Raw genomic sequence first — 25,397 nt, forward strand, 5'->3', positions numbered from 1 at the left:
TTTTTTGAGCTGAAAATCCACAAATTCTGCAATGTCTATTGCTGGAAACCATTCAGAGGATCGAGGATGATGAAGGGTTTCAGCATTAAACCTTGGGTTTCCAAGTGCATCAACAAATTTAAATTTTTCATCTTCCAAGTGTTTAGATTTCTTGCCATGTATTTTAGATTTTTTAGCCTTAGGCTCAGAATCAGAGGAATCTGAGAAATTAACATCATTTTCTGAATCAAAAGCAGAATTATCAACAGTGGAATCTGAAGAATAAATATTAGATAATGCTGCTAATTCTTGTCTAGATGAAAAAGCAGTTTTGTCTTTTAAAACTCCCTTTTTTATCCCCTTGAGAGAAAGGGTTCTTTTTGCGGATGTTTTGCTTCCTTTTCCGCCAGGAAGGTTTATTAAGGATAATTTATGTTTAGATTTATCCACTAATTGTTTGCTAACTTTGATAGCATTAGAAGGCACTTTTCTTTTTAGAATTTGTTTAGAAGAAGGCATTTTAGAAATTAAAATAGTCATTTGAGACATATATTTACCCAAAGATGAGTCAATCATTTTTTGAACAGATTGCTCAGTAAGAGGGTTAGGACAGTCAGAACTTTGAGACATGTTGGTCAGAAAACAATAAAATAAATACTATACTGAAGTAATAAGTAATAAAAATAAATAAAGGTTAACAACAACTAGTAAATATATCAAATTTAAATTGATGAGGAAAAAAACATAATTTATGCTTACCTGATAAATTTATTTCTCTTGTAGTGTATCCAGTCCACGGATCATCCATTACTTGTGGGATATTCTCCTTCCCAACAGGAAGTTGCAAGAGGATCACCCACAGCAGAGCTGCTATATAGCTCCTCCCCTCACTGCCATATCCAGTCATTCGACCGAAACAAGACGAGAAAGGAGAAACCATAGGGTGCAGTGGTGACTGTAGTTTAATTAAAATTTAGACCTGCCTTAAAAGGACAGGGCGGGCCGTGGACTGGATACACTACAAGAGAAATAAATTTATCAGGTAAGCATAAATTATGTTTTCTCTTGTTAAGTGTATCCAGTCCACGGATCATCCATTACTTGTGGGATACCAATACCAAAGCTAAAGTACACGGATGATGGGAGGGACAAGGCAGGAACTTAAACAGAAGGAACCACTGCCTGTAGAACCTTTCTCCCAAAAACAGCCTCCGAAGAAGCAAAAGTGTCAAATTTGTAAAATTTTGAAAAGGTGTGAAGCGAAGACCAAGTCGCAGCCTTGCAAATCTGTTCAACAGAGGCCTCATTTTTAAAGGCCCAGGTGGAAGCCACAGCTCTAGTAGAATGAGCTGTAATCCTTTCAGGGGGCTGCTGTCCAGCAGTCTCATAGGCTAAGCGTATTATGCTCCGAAGCCAAAAGGAGAGAGAGGTTGCCGAAGCTTTTTGATCTCTCCTCTGTCCAGAGTAAACGACAAACAGGGCAGATGTTTGACGAAAATCTTTAGTAGCCTGTAAGTAAAACTTCAAGGCACGGACTACGTCCAGATTATGCAAAAGACGTTCCTTCTTTGAAGAAGGATTAGGACACAATGATGGAACAACAATCTCTTGATTGATATTCCTGTTAGAAACCACCTTAGGTAAAAACCCAGGTTTGGTACGCAGAACTACCTTGTCTGAATGAAAAATCAGATAAGGAGAATCACAATGTAAGGCAGATAACTTAGAGACTCTTCGAGCCGAGGAAATAGCCATCAAAAACAGAACTTTTAAAGATAAAAGTTTAATATCAATGGAATGAAGGGGTTCAAACGGAACTCCCTGAAGAACTTTAAGAACCAAGTTTAAGCTGCACGGGGGAGCAACAGTTTTAAACACAGGCTTAATCCTAACCAAAGCCTGACAAAATGCCTGGACGTCTGGAACTTCTGCCAGACGCTTGTGCAAAAGAATAGACAGAGCAGAGATCTGTCCTTTTAAAGAACTAGCTGATAAGCCTTTGTCCAAACCCTCTTGGAGAAAGGACAATATCCTAGGAATCCTAACCTTACTCCATGAGTAACTCTTTGATTCACACCAATAAAGATATTTACGCCATATCTTATGGTAGATTTTCCTGGTGACAGGGTTCCGAGCCTGTATTAAGGTATCAATGACTGACTCGGAGAAGCCACGCCTTGATAGAATCAAGCGTTCAATCTCCATGCAGTCAGTCTCAGAGAAATTAGATTTGGATGATTGAAAGGACCTTGTATTAGAAGGTCCTGCCTCAGAGGCAGAGTCCATGGTGGAAGAGATGACATGTCCACTAGGTCTGCATACCAGGTCCTGCGTGGCCACGCAGGCGCTATCAGAATCACTGATGCTCTCTCCTGTTTGATTTTGGCAATCAGTCGAGGGAGCATAGGAAACGGTGGAAACACATAGGCCAGGTTGAAGAACCAAGGAGCTGCTAGAGCATCTATCAGCGTTGTTCCCGGGTCCCTGGACCTAGATCCGTAACAAGGAAGCTTGGCGTTCTGGCGAGACACCATGAGATCCAGTTCTGGTTTGCCCCAACGATGGACCAGTTGAGTAAACACCTCCGGATGGAGTTCCCACTCCCCCGGATGAAAAGTCTGACAACTTAGAAAATCCGTCTCCCAGTTCTCTACGCCTGGGATGTGGATCGCTGACAGGTGGCAAGAGTGAGACTCTGCCCAGCGAATTATCTTTGAGACTTCTAACATCGCTAGGGAACTCCTGGTTCCCCCTTGATGGTTGATGTAAGCCACAGTCGTGATGTTGTCCGACTGAAATCTGATGAACCTCAGTGTTGCTAACTGAGGCCAAGCTAGAAGACCATTGAATATTGCTCTTAACTCCAGAATATTTATTGGGAGGAGTTTCTCCTCCTGAGTCCACGATCCCTGAGCCTTCAGGGAGTTCCAGACTGCGCCCCAACCTAGAAGGCTGGCATCTGTTGTTACAATCGTCCAATCTGGCCTGCGAAAGGTCATACCCTTGGACAGATGGACCCGAGAAAGCCACCAGAGAAGAGAATCTCTGGTCTCTTGATCCAGATTTAGTAGAGGGGACAAATCTGAGTAATCCCCATTCCACTGACTTAGCATGCATAATTGCAGTGGTCTGAGATGCAGGCGCGCAAATGGCACTATGTCCATTGCCGCTACCATTAAGCCGATTACTTCCATGCACTGAGCCACTGACGGGCGTGGAATGGAATGAAGGACACGGCAAGCATTTAGAAGTTTTGATAACCTGGACTCCGTCAGGTAAATTTTCATCTCTACAGAATCTATAAGGGTCCCTAGGAAGGAGACTCTTGTGAGTGGTGATAGAGAACTCTTTTCCACGTTCACGTTCCACCCATGCGACCTCAGAAATGCCAGAACTATCTCTGTATGAGACTTGGCAATTTGAAAGCTTGACGCCTGTATCAGGATGTCGTCTAGATAGGGAGCCACCGCTATGCCTCGCGGTCTTAGAACCGCCAGAAGTGAGCCCAGAACCTTTGTAAAAATTCTCGGGGCAGTGGCCAACCCGAAGGGAAGAGCTACAAATTGGTAATGCCTGTCTAGAAAGGCAAACCTTAGGAACCGATGATGATCTTTGTGAATCAGTATGTGAAGGTAGGCATCCTTTAAGTCCACTGTGGTCATGTACTGACCCTCTTGGATCATGGGTAGGATGGTCCGAATAGTTTCCATTTTGAATGATGAAACTCTGAGGAATTTGTTTAAGATCTTTAGATCCAAGATTGGTCTGAAGGTTCCCTCTTTCTTGGGAACCACAAACAGATTTGAATAAAATCCCTGTCCTTGTTCCGTCCGCCTAACTGGATGGATCACTCCCATTACTAGGAGGTCTTGCACACAGCTTAGGAATGCCTCTTTCTTTATCTGGTTTGCTGATAACCGTGAAAGATGAAATCTCCCTTGTGGAGGAGAAGCTTTGAAGTCCAGAAGATATCCCTGAGATATGATCTCCAACGCCCAGGGATCCTGAACATCTCTTGCCCACGCCTGGGCGAAGAGAGAAAGTCTGCCCCCTACTAGATCCGTTGCCGGATAGGGGGCCGTTCATTCATGCTGTCTTAGAGGCAGCAGCAGGCTTTCTGGTCTGCTTGCCTTAGCTCCAGGCCTGGTTAGATTTCCAGGCCGGCTTGGATTGTGCAAAAGTTCCCTCTTGTTTTGTAGCAGAGGAAGTTGATGCTGCACCTGCCTTGAAGTTTCGAAAGGCACGAAAATTAGACTTTTTGGCCCTTGATTTGGCCCTGTCCTGAGGAAGGGTATGACCCTTACCTCCAGTAATGTCAGCAATAATTTCCTTCAAACCAGGCCCGAATAGGGTCTGCCCCTTGAAGGGAATGTTAAGTAATTTAGACTTTGAAGTCACGTCAGCTGACCAAGATTTAAGCCATAGCGCCCTACGCGCCGGGATGGCGAATCCATAATTCTTAGCCGTTAGTTTAGTCAAATGAACAATGGCATCAGAAACAAAAGAATTAGCTAGCTTAAGTGTTCTAAGCTTGTCAAGTATTTTAGTCAATGGAGTAGCTGTCTGAAAGGCCTCTTCCAGAGACTCAAACCAGAACGCTGCAGAAGCAGTGACAGGAGCAATGCATGCAAGGGGCTGCAGGATAAAACCTTGTTGAATAAACATTTTCTTAAGGTAACCTAATTTTTTATCCATTGGATCTGAAAAAGCACAACTGTCCTTGACAGGGATAGTGGTACGCTTTGCTAAAGTAGAAACTGCTCCCTCCACCTTAGGGACCGTCTGCCATAAGTCCCGTGTGGTGGCGTCTATTGGAAACATTTTTCTAAAAATAGGAGGGGGGAAAACGGCACACCGGGTCTGTCCCACTCCTTAGTAATAATTTCTGTAAACCTTTTAGGTATTGGAAAAACGTCAGTACACACCGGCACCGTGTAGTATTTATCCAGTCTACACAATTTCTCTGGCACTGCAATTGTGTCACAGTCATTCAGAGCAGCTAAAACCTCTCCAAGCAACACCCGGAGGTTCTCAAGCTTAAATTTAAAAGTAGACATATCTGAATCAGGTTTCCCCGAGTCAGAGACGTCACCCACAGACTGAAGCTCTTCCTCAGCTTCTGCATATTGTGACGCAGTATCAGACATGGGCCTTAAAACATCTGCGCGCTCTGTATTACGTCTAACCCCAGAGCTATCGCGCTTTCCTCTGAATTCAGGCAGTCTGGCTAATACCGCTGACAGGGTATTATCCATGATTGCCGCCATGTCCTGCAAAGTAATCGCTATGGGCGTCTTTGATGTACTTGGCGCCATTTTAGCATGAGTCCCTTGAGCGGGAGTCAAAGGGTCCGACACGTGGGGAGAGTTAGTCGGCATAACTTCCCCCTCGTCAGAATCCTCTGGTGATAATTCTTTTAAAGATAACAGCTGATCTTTATTGTTTAAAGTGAAATCAATACATTTAGTACACATTCTCCTATGGGGTTCTACCATGGCTTTTAAACATAATGAACAAGGAGTTTCCTCTATGTCAGACATGTTTATACAGACTAGCAATGAGACTAGCAAGCTTGGAAAACACTTTAAATCAAGTTAACAAGCAATATAAAAAACGTTACTGTGCCTTTAAGAGAAACAAATTTTGCCAAAATTTGAAATAACAGTGAAAAAAGGCAGTTAAACTAATTTTTACAGTGTATGTAACAAGTTAGCAGAGCATTGCACCCACTTGCAAATAGATGATTAACCCCTTAATACAAAAAACAGATTAACAAAACGAAAAATATGTTTTTTAAACAGTCATAACAACTGCCACAGCTCCTACTTTTGAAGCCTTTTGAGCCCTTCAGAGATGTCCTATAGCATGCAGGGGACTGCTGAGGGAAGCTGAATGTCACAGTTTGTAATTTTAACTGCACCAACTGTAACTTTTATACTATAACAGTGGAAAGCCTCAGGAAACTGTTTCTAGGCAAAAATAAAGCCAGCCATGTGGAAAAAAACTAGGCCCCAATAAGTTTTATCACCAAAGCATATATAAAAACGATTAAACATGCCAGCAAACGTTTTATATTGCACATTAATCAGAGTATATACCTCTGATAGCAAGCCTGATACTAGTCGCTATTAAATCACTGTATTTAGGCTTTAACTTACATTAATCCGGTATCAGCAGCATTTTCTAGCAAATTCCATCCCTAGAAATATGTTAACTGCACATACCTTATTGTAGGATACCCTGCACGCCATTCTCCCTCTGAAGTTACCTCACTCCTCAGACATATGTGAGAATAGCAGTGGATCTTAGTTACTTCTGCTAAGATCATAGAAAAACGCAGGCAGATTCTTCTTCTAAATGCTGCCTGAGATAAAATAGTACACTCCGGTACCATTTAAAAACAATAAACTTTTGATTGAAGAAAAAACTAACTATATTTTACCACTTTCCTCTAACTACCTCCAGCTATGTTGAGAGCTTGCAAGAGAATGACTGGATATGGCAGTTAGGGGAGGAGCTATATAGCAGCTCTGCTGTGGGTGATCCTCTTGCAACTTCCTGTTGGGAAGGAGAATATCCCACAAGTAATGGATGATCCGTGGACTGGATACACCTAACAAGAGAAATTATTTTGTTTAACCCTCAGTTTAGCAGTTCCATCCTGAGGTAGGAGATGACCCTTACCTCCCGTAATGTCAGAAATGATCTCTTTCAAGTCAGGCCCGAATAGGGTTTTCCCTTTGAAAGGAATAGCCAAAAGCTTAGACTTAGATGACACATCAGCAGACCAAGATTTTAACCATAACACTCTACACGCTAAAATAGCAAATCCGGTATTCTTAGCCGCCAACTTGGCAATCTGAAAGCCGGCATCTGTAATAAAAGAATTAGCTAGCTTAAGAGCCTTAATTCTGTCTAAAATATCCTCTAAAGGAGTCTCAGTCTTAAGAGACTCTTCTAAAGCATCAAACCAGAAGGCCGCCGCAGTGGTAACTGGTACAATGCAGGCCGTTGGTTGTAAAAGGAAACCCTGATGAATAAACAATTTCTTTAGAAGACCCTCCAATTTCTTATCCATAGGGTCTTTAAAAGCACAACTGTCCTCAATAGGAATAGTTGTACGCTTAGCCAGGGTAGATATAGCTCCTTCCACCTTAGGGACTGTTTGCCAAGAGTCCCGAACAGTGTCAGATATAGGATACATCTTTTTGAAATTAGGAGAGGGTGAAAACGGGATACCCGGTCTGTCCTATTTCCTCTTAATAATCTCAGAGATTCTCTTAGGAACTGGAAAAATGTCAGTGTAAGTAGGTACCTCTAAGTATTTGTCCATCTTACACAATTTCTCTGGTGGGACCACAATAGGATCACAATCATCCAGAGTCGCTAAAACCTCCCTAAGTAACAGACTGAGGTGCTCAAGCTTAAATTTAAAGGGCATGACGTCTGAGTCCGTCTGAGGTAATGCACTTCCCGAATCGGAAAGTTCCCCCTCAGACAGAAGTTCCCTGACCCCCAATTCAGATCCCTGTGAGGGTACATCGAAAATCGCTAACGCATCAGAGGGCTCAGCATTCAAATTAACCTCTGTCCTACTGCATTTACCCTGTAACACTGGCAACTTAGATAATACCTCTGTAAGGGTAGTTGCCATAACTGCAGCCATATCCTGCAGAGTAAATGAATTAGACGTGGTTAAAGAACCAGGCGTCGCTTGGGTGGGGGTTAAAGGTTGTGACGCTTGGGGAGAAGTTAGCGGTATACCCTGATTCTCCTCAGACTGAGAATCCTCCTTAGACACATTTTCTTTACATAAAATCTGTGCTTTACATTGTAAGGCCCTCTCAGTACACGAGGGACAAAAAGACAGAGGGGGTTCCACAGTGGCATCTAAACACATAGAACAATGAGTTTCCTCCTCAGAGTCAGACATGTTTAACAAATTAGCAATCTCAAATTTAGTCGTTTATAAAATAATCTTTTATCTCTGAAATTATATTATAGTCAAAAAATAATGCAGCAAAAAAAACTGTACCGCACCTTTAAATTTTAAAAGCGCAACTATTTTTCTGAGAACTTCAACTAAACGGGTTTATGTTTAGATGTGTCCAAAACTCTCTAACAGTATTGTATAGCTTGCAGAGTATGACAGATCAATAAAATAACGTTGTTAATGAAAAACGAGTATAATACTTTATTAAACCTCTGCACCTGCCCCCGGAATGAAATCAGCTGCTGTTCGAGAAGCCTTTCAGGCCCGTTGTAACATCCGGATAACTTAGGCCCCACAATAGATCAGGACTCTAACGTCCACACGATCCGGTTGTGCTGCGCGTCTGAGCGCGCGAAACTAGGCCCTGCACACCTTGGGCGTCATTCAAGCTCAGCAAGACCCGCATGGGTCTTAATTACAAAAACAAAACATGTCCGTTATTACAAGCATGTGTCCTCTATAATATCAGGTACCACCTAAACACTGTACACCTACGGCCAGTGTATACATAACACCAACAAACCTTAAATAGGACCGCAACTCCCAGCGTCTAAAACAAGCCCATGATAAAACAAAGAGCATTTTACAAACTTTGTCAAATAAATAAAAAATAAGGGATTCCAGGTACAACAACACTTTACTCATAGTGTATACTGCTTACCCCTACCCATAAAGTAAAAATGTCAGCCTGTTCTGTGCATCAAGTCTCCCAGAAACTAAAAAGGACTGAATATACCTCAAAGTTGCTTGTAGCAAGACATAGTTCTCCACACTGAAGATTTTCTTTCACTACCTTCAGTCGCTGTGGGAACCATTATGGATCTTAGATAACGTTTTTTAAGATCATCAATATCAGTACAGAAGATCAAATGTCCCCACTCCTCTTAGGAAGTAAAGAACTGATAATTTTCTCCCTGAGAAAAATAGTACTCACTGGCATCATTTTAAAACAAAAAATTCTTGATTGAAGAAAATAAAACTAACACCTCACTTTACCTCTTCCTAGTACTAACATAGGCAAAGAGAATGACTGGATTGGGAGGGAAGGGAGGAGCTATATATACAGCTCTGCTGTGGTGCTCTTTGCCACTTCCTGTCAGCAGGAGGATAAATCCAACAAGTAAGGATGAAATCCATGGACTCATACCTTGTACGAGAAAGTTGTAATCTGGAACTATCTCTGGAGAAGGAACTCGCCTTCATGCTGACTTAGTGGTGGGAGTAGAATGATTGGCTTGCTTGGCCTTAAAAAAAAGAAGAACCGACTGACTGGGTTGTAGTGGTTGTAGTAGAATTGGTCTTTTGGGACTAGAATGCAGAAAGGAACAAAAACATATTGTAGGCTTAATTCCTGCCCTTGGACTTCTTGTTCGGCAGAAAAAGCTCCTTTATCAGATGTAACTGTAGTAACAGCCTCTATTAAAAATTAACTGGGTATAGTATGGGTTCGCTGTAGTATGGGGTGGAGGAAAAGTCTGGAATGTGGAAATATAATCCAATATGTAATGTCCTTGTGGACTCTCCCATCTTAAGAAAGAAACTATAATGCCTAAAATAAGGAATCTCTCTTTTAAAATACAAACATGTAAAATGCATAATAAAAGAAAACTAGCTTCCACAGATGTATAAAATACCATAAACTACTTATATACTACAGATACAAGAAAATACAGTATATTACATTATCTTAAAAATGTCAATGTCAAAACAGTCAACATCTTTCACCAACTACCCACTCACATTTTTCCACTGCTGAATAAGTCAAAATATTTCTCTCAAGTACATACCTTGGCCAGTCCGGATAGCAGCTCTAGGGCAGCCAATGAAATGCTCATATCTGGTCTCCACTGTGAGTTCAGCCTCTGGGTGACCAAGTGGATACTGCGCATAAGAAGTCCAGCTGCTGTATCTGTATGAAGAGCTGGGATATAAACAAGGAACCAGCACAAAGCAGGGGAGGGAGAACAACCAAGCATTAGTAACAAGAAGCAGATGTTTAGGTGCAGCCAGAGTGAGCATGAAGAAACCAACACAAACCAATCAAATCAAATATACTCCCAAATACCAGCCTTTAAGTTATAGGGACAGGAAACAATAATTTCATGATTCAGCTAGAGCATACGTTTTTAAACAACTTTCCAATTTATTTCTATGACCAAATATGCTTCATTCTCTATGCATCCTTTGTTGAAGGGGCAGCAATGCACTTCTGGTAGCTAGCTAAAAATGGCAGGAGAGCTACTCACAAGAGGTATATATGTGTATCCACCAATCAGAAGCTAGATCACAGTATTTTTTTGTTGCTCCTGACTGAGCCTACCTAGGCATGCTTTTCAACAAAGGATATCATGAGTACACAGCAAATTAGATAATATAATTGTAAAGTTGTTTAAAATGGCATGGTCTGCCTGAATCAGGGAAGAAATATTTTGGGTTTCATGTCACTTTAGCCTAAATGTTAAGACTGTAATTAGAAAGCCAGATGTCCAGAATATGCACATTCACAGCAGATTCTGCAAAATGAATAGGATCATTTCTCTTTCTACTCCTGCAATCAGACTTGCATTTAACATGCTTAAGAAATGTATAAGATCTGAATGATTCTCCACCTGTCAAGTGCTTTGTGAGATATCTATCTGTCTGCATATCTATATGTGGAAAGATATCAATATAGTTTAGCAGCCAAAAGGTTAAAAGTTATTCCAGAGGCAAAAAGTTAGTAGTTCACTCAAAGTTATATATAGAAAAAAACATAATTTATGTAAGAACTTACCTGATAAATTCATTTCTTTCATGGTGGCAAGAGTCCATGAGCTAGTGACGAATAGGATATACATTCCTACCAGGAGGGGGAAAAGTTTCAGAAACCTCAAATGCCTATAAATACACCTCTCACCTCACTCATACCTCAGTTTAACGTATAGCCTAGTTAGTGAGGTGTAAAAGGAGAAAAAAAACATAAAAAAACAGAATTTATGTTTACCTGATAAATTACTTTCTCCAACGGTGTGTCCGGTCCACGGTGTCATCCTTACTTGTGGGATATTCTCCTCCCCAACAGGAAATGGCAAAGAGCCCAGCAAAGCTGGTCACATGATCCCTCCTAGGCTCCGCCTTCCCCAGTCATTCGACCGACGTAAAGGAGGAATATTTGCATAGGAGAAATCATATGATACCGTGGTGACTGTAGTTAAAGAAAATAAATCATCAGACCTGATTAAAAAACCAGGGCGGGCCGTGGACCGGACACACCGTTGGAGAAAGTAATTTATCAGGTAAACATAAATTCTGTTTTCTCCAACATAGGTGTGTCCGGTCCACGGCGTCATCCTTACTTGTGGGAACCAATACCAAAGCTTTAGGACACGGATGATGGGAGGGAGCAAATCAGGTCACCTAGATGGAAGGCACCACGGTTTGCAAAACCTTTCTCCCAAAAATAGCCTCAGAAGAAGCAAAAGTATCAAATTTGTAAAATTTGGTAAAAGTGTGCAGTGAAGACCAAGTCGCTGCCTTACATATCTGATCAACAGAAGCCTCGTTCTTAAAGGCCCATGTGGAAGCCACGGCCCTAGTGGAATGAGCTGTGATTCTTTCAGGAGGCTGCCGTCCGGCAGTCTCATAAGCCAATCTGATGATGCTTTTAAGCCAAAAAACTCTAAGCCATCTCCGTGGAGATGTTGCCTGTACAACGGCAAAGAGAATGACTGGGGAAGGCGGAGCCTAGGAGGGATCATGTGACCAGCTTTGCTGGGCTCTTTGCCATTTCCTGTTGGGGAGGAGAATATCCCACAAGTAAGGATGACGCCGTGGACCGGACACACCTATGTTGGAGAAAGAGGAAAAGGATAAAGTACTTTATATAAAAAAAATCATAACCCCCAAAAAATTGTGGGTCTCATGGATTCTTGCGACCATGAAAGAAATGAATGTATCAGGTAAGTTCTTACATAAATTATGTTTCCTTTCATATAGGTGGCAAGAGTCCATGAGCTAGTGACGTATGGGATATAATACCAATGATGTGGAAGTCCACAAGTCACTAGAGACTGAGGTTAAAATAAAAACAGCTATTTATGCTGAGAAATTAAATCCCAAAAAAATAAGTTTTCTTAGAAAAATTAAAAAAAAACTCAAATCATAGGCACTAGAATCAAACAGACAGCTGCCTGAAGAACCTTTCAACCAAAGGTTGCTTCCGATGAAGCAATCACATCAAAATGGTAAAATGTATGTTCCGTTACAGCATAACAACAGTCTATGAGCCCAACAAATAACTCACATATAAGCAGCATAAATCAAAGAAACACATTTTGATTAATCCCCACTGTTCAATAACCTCCCTCAGGAGATATTAACCCATGATTCTATAAAGATAAAAAGGGAGACAAGCTGTGACCCTGTCTTCAGTAATTTCAACATAAGTAAAAATTGAAACTTCCTTACCAGAATCCGTGCTGTGGAACAGAAATACAGCATCTCAAGTGTGACAGTATTGTAGCATTGCTCATGACATGGACTTGAGTTTAGGAAGCAGACAGTGAAAATCGTCAACACTGATTGCTTAAAGGGACAGTACACACTCATTTTCATATAACTGCATGTAATAGACACTACTATAAAGAATAAGATGCACATATACCGATATAAAAATCCACTATAAAACTGTTTACAAACTTACTTAGAAGCTCTCAGTTTAGCTCTGTTGAAAAGGTAGCTGGAAAGCCCACTGCAAGTGGCAAATAAGACACTCCTCCCTCCCCCTTCTTTTGCATATGAATAGACCCTTTACACAAACAGGAGCAAGCTGGAGTAGGTAGATGACGGTATTCTCAATAAAACTTTGGGGCTTGGTTAGGAGTCTGACAATCAGAGCAATGTTATTTAAAAATAAGCAAAACTATACATTTTTAAAAAAACCTAAACTTTATGGGCTATATAAATACATAATCTACAAAACATTTATGCAAATAAAAAATAAGTGTATAATGTCCCTTTAAGGAGCTGTTAGCAGGCAGTCTGGATGGGTTCGCAGAAAGACTCTCCCTGCATCTTCAGACTCTAACGTTTGCAAATGCATTGGGAGGCTGACAAGACTACTTAAAAACATAATTTATGTAAGAACTTACCTGATAAATTAATTTCTTTCATATTGGCAAGAGTTCATGAGCTAGTGATGTATGGGATATACATTCCTACCAGGAGGGGTAAAGTTTCTCAAACCTCAAAATGCCTATAAATACACCCCTCACCACACCCACAATTCAGTTTAACGAATAACCAAGAATTGTGGTGATAAAGAAAGGAGTAAAAAGCATCGACAAATGAATTTGGAAATAATTGTGCTTTATACAAAAAAAATCATAACCACTATAGAAAGGGTGGGCCTCATGGACGCTTGTCAATATGAAAAATGAATTTATCAGGTAAGTTCTTACATAAATTATGTTTTCTTTCATGTAATTAGCAAGAGTCCATGAGCTAGTGACGTATGGGATAGCAATACCCAAGATGTGGAACTCCACGCAACAGTCACTAGAGAAGGATAAAATAAAAAAACATAATTTATGAAAGAACTTACCTGATAAATTCATTTCTTTCATATTAGCAAGAGTCCATGAGCTAGTGACGTATGGGATATACATTCCTACCAGGAGGGGCAAAGTTTCCCAAACCTCAAAATGCCTATAAATACACCCCTCACCACACCCACAATTCAGTTTAACGAATAGCCAAGAAGTGGGGTGATAAAAAAGTGCGAAAGCATATAAAATAAGGAATTGGAATAATTGTGCTTTATACAAAATCATAACCACCACAAAAAAAGGGTGGGCCTCATGGACTCTTGCTAATATGAAAGAAATGAATTTATCAGGTAAGTTCTTACATAAATTATGTTTTCTTTCATGTAATTAGCAAGAGTCCATGAGCTAGTGACGTATGGGATAATGACTACCCAAGATGTGGATCTTTCCACACAAGAGTCACTAGAGAGGGAGGGATAAAATAAAGACAGCCAATTCCTGCTGAAAATAATCCACACCCAAAATAAAGTTTAACGAAAAACATAAGCAGAAGATTCAAACTGAAACCGCTGCCTGAAGTACTTTTCTACCAAAAACTGCTTCAGAAGAAGAAAATACATCAAAATGGTAGAATTTAGTAAAAGTATGCAAAGAGGACCAAGTTGCTGCTTTGCAGATCTGGTCAACCGAAGCTTCATTCCTAAACGCCCAGGAAGTAGATACTGACCTAGTAGAATGAGCTGTAATTCTCTGAGGCGGAATTTTACCCGACTCAACATAGGCAAGATGAATTAAAGATTTCAACCAAGTTGCCAAAGAAATGGCAGAAGCTTTCTGGCCTTTCCTAGAACCGGAAAAGATAACAAATAGACTAGAAGTCTTACGGAAAGATTTCGTAGCTTCAACATAATATTTCAAAGCTCTAACAACATCCAAAGAATGCAACGATTTCTCCTTAGAATTCTTAGGATTAGGACATAATGAAGGAACCACAATTTCTCTACTAATGTTGTTGGAATTCACAACTTTAGGTAAAAATTCAAAAGAAGTTCGCAACACCGCCTTATCCTGATGAAAAATCAGAAAAGGAGACTCACAAGAAAGAGCAGATAATTCAGAAACTCTTCTAGCAGAAGAGATGGCCAAAAGGAACAAAACTTTCCAAGAAAGTAATTTAATGTCCAATGAATGCATAGGTTCAAACGGAGGAGCTTGAAGAGCTCCCAGAACCAAATTCAAACTCCAAGGAGGAGAAATTGACTTAATGACAGGTTTTATACGAACCAAAGCTTGTACAAAACAATGAATATCAGGAAGAATAGCAATCTTTCTGTGAAAAAGAACAGAAAGAGCAGAGATTTGTCCTTTCAAAGAACTTGCGGACAAACCCTTATCTAAACCATCCTGAAGAAACTGTAAAATTCTCGGTATTCTAAAAGAATGCCAAGAAAAATGATGAGAAAGACACCAAGAAATATAAGTCTTCCAGACTCTATAATATATCTCTCGAGATACAGATTTACGAGCCTGTAACATAGTATTAATCACGGAGTCAGAGAAACCTCTTTGACCAAGAATCAAGCGTTCAATCTCCATACCTTTAAATTTAAGGATTTCAGATCCTGATGGAAAAAAGGGCCTTGTGACAGAAGGTCTGGTCTTAACGGAAGAGTCCACGGTTGGCAAGAGGCCATCCGGACAAGATCCGCATACCAAAACCTGTGAGGCCATGCCGGAGCTACCAGCAGAACAAACTAGCATTCCTTCAGAATCTTGGAGATTACTCTTGGAAGAAGAACTAGAGGCGGAAAGATATAGGCAGGATGATACTTCCAAGGAAGTGATAATGCATCCACTGCCTCCGCCTGAGGATCCCGGGATCTGGACAGATACCTGGGAAGTTTCTTGTTTAGATGGGACGCCATCAGATCTATTTCTGGAAGTTCCCACATTTGAACAATCTGAAGAAATACCTCTGGGTGAAGAGACCATTCGCCCGGATGCAACGTTTGGCGACTGAGATAATCCGCTTCCCAATTGTCTACACCTGGGATATGAACCGCAGAGATTAGACAGGAGCTGGATTCCGCCCAAACCAAAATTCGAGATACTTCTTTCATAGCCAGAGGACTGTGAGTCCCTCCTTGATGATTGATGTATGCCACAGTTGTGACATTGTCTGTCTGAAAACAAATGAACGATTCTCTCTTCAGAAGAGGCCAAAACTGAAGAGCTCTGAAAATTGCACGGAGTTCCAAAATATTGATCGGTAATCTCACCTCCTGAGATTCCCAAACTCCTTGTGCCGTCAGAGATCCCCACACAGCTCCCCAACCTGTGAGACTTGCATCTGTTAAAATTACAGTCCAGGTCGGAAGCACAAAAGAAGCCCCCTGAATTAAACGATGGTGATCTGTCCACCATGTTAGAGAGTGTCGAACAATCGGTTTTAAAGATATTAATTGAGATATTTTCGTGTAATCCTTGCACCATTGCTTCAGCATACAGAGCTGAAGAGGTCGCATGTGAAAACGAGCAAAGGGGATCGCGTCCGATGCAGCAGTCATAAGACCTAGAATTTCCATGCATAAGGCTACCGAAGGGAATGATTGTGACTGAAGGTTTCGACAAGCTGTAATCAACTTTAGACGTCTCTTGTCTGTTAAAGACAGAGTCATGGACACTGAATCCATCTGGAAACCCAGAAAGGTTACCCTTGTCTGAGGAATCAAAGAACTTTTTGGTAAATTGATCCTCCAACCATGATCTTGAAGAAACAACACAAGTCGATTCGTATGAGATTCTGCTAAATGTAAAGACTGAGCAAGTACCAAGATATCGTCCAAATAAGGAAATACCACAATACCCTGTTCTCTGATTACAGACAGCAGGGCACCGAGAACCTTTGTAAAAATTCTTGGAGCTGTAGCTAGGCCAAACGGCAGAGCCACAAATTGGTAATGCTTGTCCAGAAACGAGAATCTCAGGAACTGATAATGATCTGGATGAATCGGAATATGCAGATATGCATCCTGTAAATCTATCGTGGACATATAATTCCCTTGCTGAACAAAAGGTAAGATAGTCCTTACAGTTACCATCTTGAACGTTGGTATCCTTACATAACGATTCAATATTTTTAGATCCAGAACTGGTCTGAAAGAATTCTCCTTCTTTGGTACAATGAAGAGATTTGAATAAAACCCCATCCCCTGTTCCGGAACTGGAACTGGCATAATTACTCCAGTCAACTCTAGATCTGAAACACATTTCAGAAATGCTTGAGCTTTTACTGGATTTACTGGGACACGGGAAAGAAAAAATCTCTTTGCAGGAGGTCTCAACTTGAAACCAATTCTGTACCCTTCTGAAACAATGCTCTGAATCCAAAGATTGTGAACAGAATTGATCCAAATTTCCTTGAAAAAACGTAACCTGCCCCCTACCAGCTGAGCTGGAATGAGGGCCGCACCTTCATGTGGACTTAGAAGCAGGCTTTGCCTTTCTAGCTGGCTTGGATTTATTCCAGACTGGAGATGGTCTCCAAACTGAAACTGCTCCTGAGGATGAAGGATCAGGCTTTTGTTCTTTGTTGAAATGAAAGGAACGAAAACGATTATTAGCCCTGTTTTTACCTTTAGATTTTTTATCCTGTGGTAAAAAAGTTCCTTTCCCACCAGTAACAGTTGAAATAATGGAATCCAACTGAGAACCAAATAATTTGTTACCCTGGAAAGAAATGGAAAGTAAAGTTGATTTAGAAGCCATATCAGCATTCCAAGTTTTAAGCCATAAAGCTCTTCTAGCTAAAATAGCTAGAGACATAAACCTGACATCAACTCTGATAATATCAAAAATGGCATCACAGATAAAATTATTAGCATGCTGAAGAAGAATAATAATATCATGAGAATCACGATGTGTTACTTGTTGCGCTAAAGTTTCCAACCAAAAAGTTGAAGCTGCAGCAACATCAGCCAAAGATATAGCAGGTCTAAGAAGATTACCTGAACACAGATAAGCTTTTCTTAGAAAGGACTCAATTTTCCTATCTAGAGGATCCTTAAACGAAGTACCATCTGACGTAGGAATAGTAGTACGTTTAGCAAGGGTAGAAATAGCCCCATCAACTTTAGGGATCTTGTCCCAAAATTCTAATCTGTCAGACGGCACAGGATATAATTGCTTAAAACGTTTAGAAGGAGTAAATGAATTACCCAAATTATCCCATTCTTTGGAAATTACTGCAGAAATAGCATTAGGAACAGGAAAAACTTCTGGAATAACCACAGGAGCTTTAAATACCTTATCTAAACGTTTAGAATTAGTATCAAGAGGACCAGAATCCTCTATTTCTAAAGCAATTAGAACTTCTTTAAGTAAAGAACGAATAAATTCCATTTTAAATAAATATGAAGATTTATCAGCATCAACCTCAGAGACAGAATCCTCTGAACCAGAGGAGTCATCAGAATCAGAATGATGATGTTCATTTAAAAATTCATCTGTAGGGAGAGAAGTTTTAAAAGATTTTTTACGTTTACTAGAAGGAGAAATAACAGACATAGCCTTCTTTATGGATTCAGAAACAAAATCTCTTATATTATCAGGAACATTCTGCACCTTAGATGTTGAGGGAACTGCAACAGGCAATGGTACTTTACTAAAGGAAATATTATCTGCTTTAACAAGTTTGTCATGACAATCAATACAAACAACAGCTGGAGAAATAGCTACCAAAAGTTTACAGCAGATACACTTAGCTTTGGTAGATTCAGCACTTGACAGCGATTTTCCTGTAGTATCTTCTGGCTCAGATGCAACGTGAGACATCTTGCAATATGTAAGAGAAAAAACAACATATAAAGCAAAATTGATCAAATTCCTTAAATGACAGTTTCAGGAATGGGAAAGAATGCCAAAGAACAAGCTTCTAGCAACCAGAAGCAATAAAAAATGAGACTTAAATAATGTGGAGACAAAAGTGACGCCCATATTTTTTCGCGCCAAATAAGACGCCCACATTATTTGGCGCCTAAATGCTTTTTGGCGCCAAAAATGACGCCACATCCGGAACGCCGACATTTTTGGCGCAAAATAACGTCAAAGAATGACGCAACTTCCGGCGACACGTATGACGCCGGAAACGGAAATAGAATTTTTGCGCCAAAAAAGTCCGCGCCAAGAATGACGCAATAAAATGAAGCATTTTCAGCCCCCGCGAGCCTAACAGCCCACAGGGAAAAAGTCAAATTTTAAGGTAAGAAAAAATGGTCAAATCAAAATGCATTATCCCAAATATGAAACTGACTGTCTGAAAATAAGGAAAGTTGAACATTCTGAGTCAAGGCAAATAAATGTTTGAATACATATATTTAGAACTTTATAAACAAAGTGCCCAACCATAGCTTGGAGTGTCACAGAAAATAAGACTTACTTACCCCAGGACACTCATCTACATATAGCAGATAGCCAAACCAGTACTGAAACGAGAATCAGCAGAGGTAATGGTATATATAAGAGTATATCGTCGATCTGAAAAGGGAGGTAAGAGATGAATCTCTACGACCGATAACAGAGAACCTATGAAATAGACCCCTTAAAAGGAGATCACTGCATTCAAATAGGCAATACTCTCCTCACATCCCTCTGACATTCACTGCACGCTGAGAGGAAAACCGGGCTCCAACTTGCTGCGGAGCGCATATCAAAGTAGAATCTAGCACAAACTTACTTCACCACCTCCATCGGAGGCAAAGTTTGTAAAACTGAATTGTGGGTGTGGTGAGGGGTGTATTTATAGGCATTTTGAGGTTTGGGAAACTTTGCCCCTCCTGGTAGGAATGTAGATCCCATACGTCACTAGCTCATGGACTCTTGCTAATTACATGAAAGAAACAGCCATTTTTCGCTGAAGAAAATTAATCCACAACCCAAAATATAAGTTTATTCTCAAATGAAAGGAAAAAACTTTCATAAGCAGAAGAATCAAACTTAAACACCTGCCTGAAGAACTTTTCTACCAAAAACTGCTTCCGTAGAAGTAAATACATAAAAACGGTAGAATTTAGTAAAAAGATGCAAAGATGCAAAGAAGACCAAGTTGCTGCTTTGCAAATCTGATCAACTGAAGCTTCATTCCTAAAAGCCCATGAGAAGTGGAAACTGATCTAGTAGAATAAGCTGTAATTCTCTGAGACGGGGCTTCACCTGACTCCAAATAAGCTTGATGAATCAAAAGCTTTAACCACGATGCCAAGGAAACGGCAGAAGCCTTCTGACCTTTCCTAGGACCAGAAAAGATAACAAATAGACTAGAAGTCTTCCTGAAATCTTTAGTAGCTTCAACATAATATTTCAGGGCTCTCACCACATCCAAAGAATGTAAAGATCACTCTACAGAATTTTTAGGATTAGGACACAAGGAAGGGAAAACAATTTCTCTATTAATGTTGTTAGAATTCACAACCTTGGGTAAGAATTTAAATGAAGTCCTCAAAACTGCCTTATCCTGATGAAAAATCAGAAAAGGAGATTCACAAGAGAGAGCAGAGAATTCAAAAACTCTTCTAGCAGAAGAGATGGCCAAAAGGAACAACACTTTCCAAGAAAGTAGTTTAAAGTCCAAATAATGCATAGGCTCAAATAAAGGAGCATGTAAAGCCTTCAAAACCAAATTAAGACTCCAAGGAGGAGAGATTGATTTAAAGACAGGCTTGATACAAACCAAAGCCTGAACAAAACAGTGAATATCAGGAAGCTTAGCAATCTTTCTGTGAAATAAAAAAGAAAGAGCAGAGATTTGTCCCTTCAAGGAACTTGCAGACAAACCCTTATCCAAACCATCCTGAAGAAACTGTAAAATTCTAGGAATTCTAAAAGAATGCCAAAAGAATTTATGAGAGGAACACCATGAAATGCAAGTCTTCCAAACTCGATAATAAATCTTTCTAGAAATTTTCTAGAAGTTTCTCTGATTCTGTGATTAATACTAAGTGTTCAATTTCCATACCTTCAAATGTAATGATTTGAGATCCTGATGGAAAAACAGACCTTGAGACACAAGGTCCGGCCTTAATGGAAGTGGCCAAGATTGACAACTGGACATCCGAACAAGATCTGCATACCTACACTTGTGAGGCCATGCTGGAGCCACCAGCAACACAAATGATTGCTCCATGATGATCTTTGAGATCACTTTTGGCAGAATAACTAAAGGCGGGAAAAACAGAATTTATGTTTACCTGATAAATTTCTTTCTCCAACGGTGTGTCCGGTCCACGGCGTCATCCTTACTTGTGGGATATTCTCTTCCCCAACAGGAAATGGCAAAGAGCCCAGCAAAGCTGGTCACATGATCCCTCCTAGGCTCCGCCTACCCCAGTCATTCGACCGACGTTAAGGAGGAATATTTGCATAGGAGAAACCATATGGTACCGTGGTGACTGTAGTTAAAGAAAATAAAATATCAGACCTGATTAAAAAAAAAACCAGGGCGGGCCGTGGACCGGACACACCGTTGGAGAAAGAAATTTATCAGGTAAACATAAATTCTGTTTTCTCCAACATAGGTGTGTCCGGTCCACGGCGTCATCCTTACTTGTGGGAACCAATACCAAAGCTTTAGGACACGGATGAAGGGAGGGAGCAAATCAGGTCACCTAAATGGAAGGCACCACGGCTTGCAAAACCTTTCTCCCAAAAATAGCCTCAGAAGAAGCAAAAGTATCAAACTTGTAAAATTTGGTAAAAGTGTGCAGTGAAGACCAAGTCGCTGCCCTACATATCTGATCAACAGAAGCCTCGTTCTTGAAGGCCCATGTGGAAGCCACAGCCCTAGTGGAATGAGCTGTGATTCTTTCGGGAGGCTGCCGTCCGGCAGTCTCGTAAGCCAATCTGATGATGCTTTAAATCCAAAAAGAGAGAGAGGTAGAAGTTGCTTTTTGACCTCTCCTTTTACCTGAATAAACAACAAACAAGGAAGATGTTTGTCTAAAATCCTTTGTAGCATCTAAATAGAATTTTAGAGCGCGAACAACATCCAAATTGTGCAACAAACGTTCCTTCTTTGAAACTGGTTTTGGACACAGAGAAGGTACGATAATCTCCTGGTTAATGTTTTTGTTAGAAACAACTTTTGGAAGAAAACCAGGTTTAGTACGTAAAACCACCTTATCTGCATGGAACACCAGATAAGGAGGAGAACACTGCAGAGCAGATAATTCTGAGACTCTTCTAGCAGAAGAAATCGCAACTAAAAACAAAACTTTCCAAGATAATAACTTAATATCAACGGAATGTAAGGGTTCAAACGGAACCCCCTGAAGAACTGAAAGAACTAAATTGAGACTCCAAGGAGGAGTCAAAGGTTTGTAAACAGGCTTGATTCTAACCAGAGCCTGAACAAAGGCTTGAACATCTGGCACAGCTGCCAGCTTTTTGTGAAGTAATACCGACAAGGCAGAAATCTGTCCCTTCAGGGAACTTGCAGATAATCCTTTTTCCAATCCTTCTTGAAGGAAGGATAGAATCCTAGGAATCTTAACCTTGTCCCAAGGGAATCCTTTAGATTCACACCAACAGATATATTTTTTCCAAATTTTGTGGTAAATCTTTCTAGTCACAGGCTTTCTGGCCTGAACAAGAGTATCGATCACAGAATCTGAGAATCCTCGCTTCGATAAAATCAAGCGTTCAATCTCCAAGCAGTCAGCTGGAGTGAAACCAGATTCGGATGTTCGAACGGACCCTGAACAAGAAGGTCTCGTCTCAAAGGTAGCTTCCAAGGTGGAGCCGATGACATATTCACCAGATCTGCATACCAAGTCCTGCGTGGCCACGCAGGAGCTATCAAGATCACCGACGCCCTCTCCTGCTTGATCCTGGCTATCAGCCTGGGGATGAGAGGAAATGGCGGGAACACATAAGCTAGTTTGAAGGTCCAAGGTGCTACTAGTGCATCCACTAGAGCCGCCTTGGGATCCCTGGATCTGGCCCCGTAGCAAGGAACTTTGAAGTTCTGACGAGAGGCCATCAGATCCATGTCTGGAATGCCCCACAGGTGAGTGACTTGGGCAAAGATTTCCGGATGGAGTTCCCACTCCCCCGGATGCAATGTCTGACGACTCAGAAAATCCGCTTCCCAATTTTCCACTCCTGGGATGTGGATAGCAGACAGGTGGCAGGAGTGAGACTCCGCCCAAAGAATAATTTTGGTTACTTCTTCCATCGCTAGGGAACTCCTTGTTCCCCCCTGATGGTTGATGTACGCAACAGTCGTCATGTTGTCTGATTGAAACCGTATGAACCTGGTCCTCGCAAGCTGGGGCCAGGCCTGGAGCGCATTGAATATCGCTCTCAGTTCCAGAATATTTATCGGTAGAAGAGATTCTTCCCGAGACCAAAAACCCTGAGCTTTCAGGGATCCCCAGACCGCGCCCCAGCCTATCAGACTGGCGTCGGTCGTGACAATGACCCACTCTGGTCTGTGGAACATCATCCCTTGAGACAGATTGTCCAGGGACAGCCACCAACGGAGTGAGTCTCTGGTCCTCTGATTTACTTGTATCTTCGGAGACAAGTCTGTATAGTCCCCATTCCACTGACTGAGCATGCACAGTTGTAATGGTCTTAGATGAATGCGCGCAAAAGGAACTATGTCCATCGCCGCCACCATCAACCCGATCACTTCCATGCACTGAGCTATGGAAGGAAGAGGAACGGAATGAAGTATCCGACAAGAGTCCAGAAGCTTTGTTTTTCTGGCCTCTGTTAGAAAGATCCTCATTTCTAAGGAGTCTATAATTGTTCCCAAGAAGGGAACCCTTGTTGACGGGGATAGAGAACTCTTTTCCACGTTCACTTTCCAGCCGTGAGATCTGAGAAAGGCCAGGACAATGTCCGTGTGAGCCTTTGCTTGAGGAAGGGACGACGCTTGAATCAGAATGTCGTCCAGGTAAGGTACTACTGCAATGCCCCTTGGTCTTAGCACCGCTAGAAGGGACCCTAGTACCTTTGTGAAAATCCTTGGAGCCGTGGCTAATCCGAAAGGAAGCGCCACGAACTGGTAATGTTTGTCCAGGAATGCAAACCTTAGGAACCGATGATGTTCCTTGTGGATAGGAATATGTAGATACGCATCCTTTAAATCCACCGTGGTCATAAATTGACCTTCCTGGATGGAAGGAAGGATAGTTCGAATGGTTTCCATCTTGAACGATGGGACCTTGAGAAATTTGTTTAAGATCTTGAGATCTAGGATTGGTCTGAACGTTCCCTCTTTTTTGGGAACTATGAACAGATTGGAGTAGAACCCCATCCCTTGTTCTCTTAATGGAACAGGATGAATCACTCCCATTTTTAACAGGTCTTCTACACAATGTAAGAACGCCTGTCTTTTTATGTGGTCTGAAGACAACTGCGACTTGTGGAACCTCCCCCTTGGGGGAAGTCCCTTGAATTCCAGAAGATAACCCTGGGAGACTATTTCTAGCGCCCAAGGATCCAGAACATCTCTTGCCCAAGCCTGAGCGAAGAGAGAGAGTCTGCCCCCCACCAGATCCGGTCCCGGATCGGGGGCCAATATTTCATGCTGTCTTGGTAGCAGTGGCAGGTTTCTTGGCCTGCTTTCCCTTGTTCCAGCCTTGCATTGGTCTCCAAGCTGGCTTGGCCTGAGAAGTATTACCCTCTTGCTTAGAGGACGTAACACCTTGGGCTGGTCCGTTTTTACGAAAGGGACGAAAATTAGGTCTATTTTTTGCCTTGAAGGGCCGATCCTGAGGAAGGGCGTGGCCCTTACCCCCAGTGATATCAGAGATAATCTCTTTCAAGTCAGGACCAAACAGCGTTTTCCCCTTGAAAGGAATGTTTAGTAGCTTGTTCTTGGAAGACGCATCAGCCGACCAAGATTTCAACCAAAGCGCTCTGCGCGCCACAATAGCAAACCCAGAGTTCTTAGCCGCTAACTTAGCCAATTGCAAAGAGGCGTCTAGAGTGAAAGAATTAGCCAATTTGAGAGCATTGATTCTGTCCATAATCTCCTCATAAGGAGGAGAGTCACTATCGAGCACCTTAAGCAGTTCATCAAACCAGAAATATGCGGCTGTAGTGACAGGGACAATGCATGAAATGGGTTGTAGAAGGTAACCCTGCTGAACAAACATCTTTTTAAGCAAACCTTCTAATTTTTTATCCATAGGATCTTTGAAAGCACAACTATCCTCTATGGGAATAGTGGTGCGTTTGTTTAAAGTAGAAACCGCTCCCTCGACCTTGGGGACTGACTGCCATAAGTCCTTTCTGGGGTCGACCATAGGAAACAATTTTTTAAATATGGGGGGAGGGACGAAAGGAATACCGGGCCTTTCCCATTCTTTATTAACAATGTCCGCCACCCGCTTGGGTATAGGAAAAGCTTCTGGGAGCCCCGGCACCTCTAGGAACTTGTCCATTTTACATAGTTTCTCTGGGATGACTAAATTTTCACAATCATCCAGAGTGGATAATACCTCCTTAAGCAAAATGCGGAGATGTTCCAATTTAAATTTAAATGTAATCACATCAGATTCAGCCTGCTGAGAAATGTTCCCTAAATCAGTAATTTCTCCCTCAGACAAAACCTCCCTGGCCCCCTCAGATTGGGTTAGGGGCCCTTCAGAGATATTAATATCAGCGTCGTCATGCTCTTCAGTAACTAAAACAGAGCAGCCACGCTTACGCTGACAAGGGTTCATTTTGGCTAAAATGTTTTTGACAGAATTATCCATTACAGCCGTTAATTGTTGCATAGTAAGGAGTATTGGCGCGCTAGATGTACTAGGGGCCTCCTGAGTGGGCAAGACTCGTGTAGACGAAGGAGGGAATGATGCAGTACCATGCTTACTCCCCTCACTTGAGGAATC

The 25,397-nt window shown here is 41.4% G+C and overlaps 1 protein-coding gene across 7 annotated transcripts in view; it reads right to left on the minus strand.

The window, feature by feature from the left end:
* RALGAPB (Ral GTPase activating protein non-catalytic subunit beta) overlaps positions 1-25,397 on the minus strand; it is an 843,236-nt gene that overhangs the window by 350,820 nt on the left and 467,019 nt on the right. For 6 of the 7 annotated variants that reach the window (XM_053712446.1, XM_053712384.1, XM_053712337.1 and 3 more), the window contains one exon: positions 9,760-9,893. In XM_053712446.1, coding sequence (XP_053568421.1) covers positions 9,760-9,893 — 134 coding nt within the window. The remainder of the gene's footprint in view (positions 1-9,759; positions 9,894-25,397) is intronic. The other variant, XM_053712501.1, reaches the window with a different exon arrangement.

This window comes from Bombina bombina, chromosome 1, assembly GCF_027579735.1.
Source record: "Bombina bombina isolate aBomBom1 chromosome 1, aBomBom1.pri, whole genome shotgun sequence".
NCBI lineage: Eukaryota > Metazoa > Chordata > Amphibia > Anura > Bombinatoridae > Bombina > Bombina bombina.